This window comes from Procambarus clarkii, unplaced genomic scaffold, assembly GCF_040958095.1.
Source record: "Procambarus clarkii isolate CNS0578487 unplaced genomic scaffold, FALCON_Pclarkii_2.0 HiC_scaffold_117, whole genome shotgun sequence".
Lineage (NCBI taxonomy): Eukaryota > Metazoa > Arthropoda > Malacostraca > Decapoda > Cambaridae > Procambarus > Procambarus clarkii.
This window is the reverse complement of record NW_027189150.1, coordinates 470,001-476,105: the sequence shown is the minus strand read 5'-3', so window position 1 is coordinate 476,105 and position 6,105 is coordinate 470,001. Positions and strand designations below refer to the sequence as shown.

Here is a 6,105-nt window from a genome sequence, read left to right as displayed (position 1 = left end):
ACACTCCTCTCTGTCATTCTCTGTATACCTGTCCTCACCCGTTCTAAGTTTCATCACCTGTTCTTTCAGTGTAGTTTTCCTCCTGATGTGACTCTGGAGTAGCTTTGGTTCGGTCTTGGCTTTGTTTGCTATATATATTTCATAATTTTTCTCTGCTTTTCTTCTCACAATAACACTCATTCCTGGTTCTCTGGTATCTCTCTCTGCTTTCTGGTGTTCGCAAGTTCCTCCACTCCCTTTTGATCAGTTCTCTTGATTCCATACATGCCCTATTAAACCATGGATTCTTCTTTTGCTTCTCGATGTTTTCCTTTTGGGCCGGGATAAACCTGTTTGCTGCCTCCTGACACTTTTGGGTGACATAGTCCATCATGTCTTGTACAGACTTAGCTCTAAGGTCTGTGTCCCATGGTATATCCTTTAGGAAACTTCTCATCTCCTCATAATTTCCATTTCAGTATGCCAACCTTTTGTTTACTAGTTCTTTTTTGGAGGGAGATAAATCCTAGCTCTACCAGGTACTCAAAGATCAATACACTGTGATCACTCATTCCCAAGGGTGCTTCCAACTTAACTTCCTTTATATTCCACTCATTTAGGGTAAATATCAGATCAGGTATGGCTGGTTCATTTTCCCCTCTCATCCTTATCGGTTCATTGATGTGTTGGCTTAGAAAGTTTCTTGTTGCCACGTCCAGCAGCTTAGCTCTCCATGTGTCTGGGCCTCCATGTGGGTCTCTGTTCCCCCAATCTATCTTCCCTTACCCTACAGAGTTGAAGAACTCTGTAGGGTAAGGCAGGTCCTAGTCAATAACGGCTTCTCCAATGGTTTCATCGAAGACATCATAAGAAGGAAAGTGAAAAGCCATGCAACCTCTGAAGAGACAACTAACACAACACCTATACCCCCTATTAGACTATTTTACAGGAACTTCTTTTCCACAGCTCATAAAACGGAGGAAAGGGTCCTGAAAGATATTGTTAATAGAAACGTTATCCCTACAGACAAAAATCAGAGGATACAACTGACGATTTACTATAAAACCAGAAAAACGGCCAGCCTACTCATGAGAAACTCTCCAGACACAAAACAGAACGCTTTAAAAGAGACTAACGTCGTCTATGCCTTCAAATGCCCACTTGGGGACTGTAAGCTCCAAAAAACCCAGTATATAGGCAAGACAACAACATCTCTTTCTAGGCGTTTAACGATGTATAAGCAACAGGGCTCCATTAAGGAACGTATAATCTCTTCCCATAACCAAACCATCGCCAGAGAAATCCTAGTAAACAACACAGAAATCATCGATAGATACAGCGATAGCAGGCGGCTTGACGTTTGCGAGGCACTACACATCAAGAAGTCAACACCAGCAATCAACAGCCAATTATTGCACAACTATATTCTACCCACCTCAAGACTCCGCTCCAATATAGAAGCATCAAGAAATATGGACCAATAGGCTTTCTACAAACACTTCTATTCAATACCCATTGTTTCTGTTCTGTCTTGTGTTGATACTTTTAATACCCTATTAATATCCCCTCTTGTTCTGTCTTGTGTTAATGCCACATCACCTTTCCCACCTCACTCAAATGTAGATATAAAATCAGAGATACGTAAGTTCTAATCAGTTGTGTATTTGTGAAGTCCTTGAAAATGTAATAAGTTTTACGAAACGCGCCCGTGTCGCGTCAGACTAGAAATAAAAATGAATTTTGGAGAAGTGATTTTTGATTTACCTCCAACAGTGAAGCGTAATGTACGAAAGATTGAGAAAATTCGTGTTAGAATTATTAATCTTACTTTTTCGGTCATATTTAATAATATATGTCTACAGGAAAGACTGCTACCAAAATATACTAAAATATATATATATATATATATATACATATATATATACTTATGAATGTATGTGTGTGTGTATGTATGTGTATACAGGCTATGTGGAAGCTACTCAGAATTGCATTTCACTTTTGTAAACGATATTAATGACATTATGCAAAACGGCACATCGAATTAACATTGTTTATGTGGGGCAGACATTAATCTGTATATTTATGTATCTATGTATGTAGTGAGATTAGCATTATATAAGCGCTACAATCACCCGTGATTGATTATTCAATAAATTACTGAACTATATGTTTAACAGATCTCTAACCCTGTCCCTGGAGGTCAGAAGAAAATGAATGTATGCTGGTTAACATTGTAAATGTGTGGCCACGTATGTGGTAGAAAATAATAGATCCTAATGATTTTAGCTCCTTGTCTATATACAGTGTGAGATGTAGAGCATTGTAGTCAATCACAGAGCGTATAAATGATACATAGAACATTCTAGCAAGTCTCACGTTAATTCCAAGATTGACACCAATAAGGACCGGCAAGGGCTTTAATCTTTCCCAGAGTCTCCTCTTGAAAGAAGAAAGGTACCCAAGATCGTTAATGGGGACATCAATGTTTCTGTAAGTCTCGCAGTTCTCAAGTGCTCGCCCATCTATATGATAATTGGGTGGTGGAATACCACATGGAATGAGGGCACGAGTGTTTTGTACCGAGATAAGGAGGCCACATTCCTCAGCTCTAGTAGCACAAGCATCGAGCAGAACTTGCATTCTAGGCTCTGAGGCAGCGGGTAAACATGTATCATACTGACCACCAACAGTGACGTTCGCAATGACGGTAACTGTAACCTTCATTGCGGTCGCAAAGTGCGACCGCAATGACTTAGTCTCAGGTTCGCGTCACCTCACAGCTCCGGTGGATTTTCTCACTAATGACATTTGCAATATATCCAGCAGAATGACATCACCCCGACACCAGGCAAGTTCCCAACAACCAATATATAAGGTCAGGTGAAGGGGAACATATGGCGACCAGTCTTGCCACAGGTAGTCAAGAACATCAACACTTATGATACACGACCTAGCCACCCGCCGTTATCTGTACCTTTGCCAGCACTCAGCAGTAACACACTCCGGCTCAACATCTCACAACCTCCATCTACTTCATCACCAACCTCTGTAACTAAGTAACAGTGGTTAGTTGTATATATCAAATATTCAACAAAAAATACCATACTGTGTGTTTGTCTTATAGTAACAAGGGTTACAATAGCAATTTAGCACAGTTTAAGTCTGGCTGCCACTTAGGTTGGTTGCACGTGATTTTGTGTATCGGCCAATAGATGAAATTACTATAAAAAGGCGCCTAACCATCCCAAGTTAACATCAGCCGTTTACTAAACTTAATAGGGATTATTATTTCCTCAGCTGAACGTGAGGACGTTCCCAAAGGAAAGTCCTCACTCTCAGTTGGCGTTCAGTTGCACTATCGCATGTCCCTCAGTCCGGATTAGTTTTGTATGATTACAGTTATGAAGAGAGGGTCTAAGATTCTCCCAGCTTCCGAAGTGTTATGCGAGAGACCCTCACGACCCGGTAGATCATACTTGCAACACCTGCCTGAGGACGGCCATGCACTGTGAGTCCCTACCTCAACACAGTGACCTTGGAGCGTGTACCACTACTCCGCCAACCTAGCTACTGTATTTCCTTTGTATTATTGAAATTATAAAGGGCATATCAAATTGGGAATAGAGTAACCAAGAATGCCCTTGGGCTAAATAATCAGTCCTTGTTAAAATATATGTAATCTCTGGCCCAAGTTAGTATATTTATGTACTATAATAGGTTTGGTTATTGACTTCTTTCTCTGACCTTCTGCAAAATTATTAGAATAAAACTTGATTTTTGTGCATTAGTTCATATTTTGTACTTCCATCTATAGCAACTATAGGTACCATCTTCCCGGATGACAGGTTAGAGTACATAGGTGCAGCGAGAGGATTTTGGGAATACACAAGTGCCGCAATAGATATTTGTGAGTACACAAGTATAGCAATAGAGTTTTGGGAGTACACAGGTGCAGCAATAGAGTTTTGGGAGTACACAGGTGCAGCAATAGAGTTTTGGGAGTACACAGGTGCAGCAAGAGAGTTTTGGGAGTACACAGGTGCAGCAAGAGAGTTTTGGGAGTACACAGGTGCAGCAAGAGAGTTTTGGGAGAATACAGATACAGCAAGAGGATTTTGGGTGAATACAGGTGCAACGAGAGGATTTTGGCAAAAAAACTGATGCATCGAGAGAATCTTGGGAGAGTACAGATGCAGCAAGAGGATTTTGAGAGAATACAGATGCTGCAAGAAAGTTGTGGAAGAATACAGGTGAAGCAAAAGGGGTTTGGGAGAACACAGCTGCAGAGAAACGGTTTTGGGAGAACACAGATGCAGTGAGAGGATTTTGGAAGGATATAGTTGCAATGAAAGGATTTTGGGATAATACAGGTGCAGCAAAAGAATTATAGAGAATTAAGATGCAGCAAAAGAGTTTTGGAAGAAAACAGGTGCAGTGAGAGGATTTTGGGAGAATACAGGTGCACCGAGAGGAACCTGTCATTATACTGGAGAAAGAAGAGGCTTTTGGAAAGGGTCCTCATACACACTACCATAAGAACACAATCTAACTTATAACTGGCAGGCAACAGGGGTCTGGAAATTATGTTACTGTCCAAGAACTAGTTCTCTTTTGCATTTCAGACCAGTTCAAGTTGTTCGTCTCGGAGAACACGACTATAATGACGACGACGACGGAGCAGCTCACGTAGATTTTGGCGTAGCGGAGTCCATCTTGTATCCAGAGTACGTGCACCCGCAGGGCTACCACGACCTGGCACTCATCAAGCTGGACCGCAAGATTGTCTTCAAAGTTCGTGTTGTTCTCTCTCTTATCTCAGGGAAATTGAACAGTCGCCTATAGGCCTCCGCTATGTTGTTTTAATCACATTATCTCAGGAGATAAAAAACTTATCCTCCAGCTGATATTTTCTTTCTCTTGGCGAAAAAAAAACAATGAAACCAAAACAAAAAAATCTAAATAATCAGATGAGTATTTTCATTATGGGTCTGGACGCGAGAAAATAAGGAAGTTAAAGCTCATCAAGCCACTTTCAGTTTAGACGTCTTAAGACCAAGGGGAGTGATGGAGCAGGGAAGTGGGGGGGCGTGTGGTGGGGGTAGGTAGGTGGGGGGGGGGCATGTGGTGGGGGCAGAGAGATGGGACATGTAGGTGGGGGGGCATGTGGTGGGGGCAGGGAGGTAGGGCGGACTTTTTTTTTTTTTTTTACTAAAGAGGAAGGTGAGGCGTAGGTGAAAGGAAGTTTAAAAGTGGGAAATACTGTGAGAGTTATGAAAGCAGGCGGGCTGTCCGCCTTTCTGACACGGTGTGTGGGTGATGGCAGGTAAGCTAAGCTTGCTCTCTCTTGTCAGGGAGCTGTGAGTGTGTGAGAGGTTCTTCACATGTGTTTCACTATATATGGATGTCTATAGATTAGTACTGTCCACTCCTCATATATACACACTCCGATGCTTCCACATTGTAAAGTAACAAGGATAAGGCAGGACAGAGAAGGCTGGGCAGACTGCATATTTCTTCACTGCCAAAAGGCCTTTGATACAGTACCGCACATGAGACTGCTATACAAACTTGAGAGGCAGGCAGGAGTAAGCGGAAAGGCCCTAGCATGGGTAAGGAACTACCTAGTAGGAAGGAGCCAGAGGGTAATGGTAAGGGGCGAGAAGTCGGACTGGCGAACAGTAGCGAGTGGAGTACCTCAAGGATCGGTGCTGGGACCAATCCTCTTTCTAATTTTCGTAAATGATATGTTTACAGGAGTGGAATCCTACATGTCAATGTTTGCGGATGACGCAAAATTAATGAGAAGAGTTGTGACAGATGAGGATTGTAGGATCCTTCATGAGGACTTAAACAGGTGCAGAGATGGTCAGAGAAATGGCTACTGGAGTTCAACACGAGTAAATGTAAAGTTATGGAAATAGGATCAGGTGATCGGCGACCAAAGGGGCAGTACACAATGAAGGGGAACAGCCTACCTGTAACGATTCGAGAAAGAGACCTGGGAGTGGACGTAACACCTAATCTAACTCCTGAGGCACATATAAATAGGATAACGACAGCTACGAACTCTACACATGCGAAAATTAGAACTTCATTCAGAAACCTAAGTGAGGAGGCTTTTAGGGT

The 6,105-nt window shown here is 42.2% G+C and overlaps 1 protein-coding gene across 1 annotated transcript in view; it reads left to right on the top strand.

Annotated features, from left to right (window-relative positions):
• The first annotated feature begins 4,169 nt into the window (after positions 1 to 4,169).
• The window catches only part of LOC123750168 (proclotting enzyme-like), a 36,325-nt gene continuing 34,389 nt past the window's right edge, over positions 4,170 to 6,105 (top strand). Inside the window, exons 1-2 of the mRNA XM_069320336.1 lie at positions 4,170 to 4,294; positions 4,602 to 4,770. Of these exons, the coding sequence (XP_069176437.1) occupies positions 4,170 to 4,294; positions 4,602 to 4,770 (294 nt within the window). The remainder of the gene's footprint in view (positions 4,295 to 4,601; positions 4,771 to 6,105) is intronic.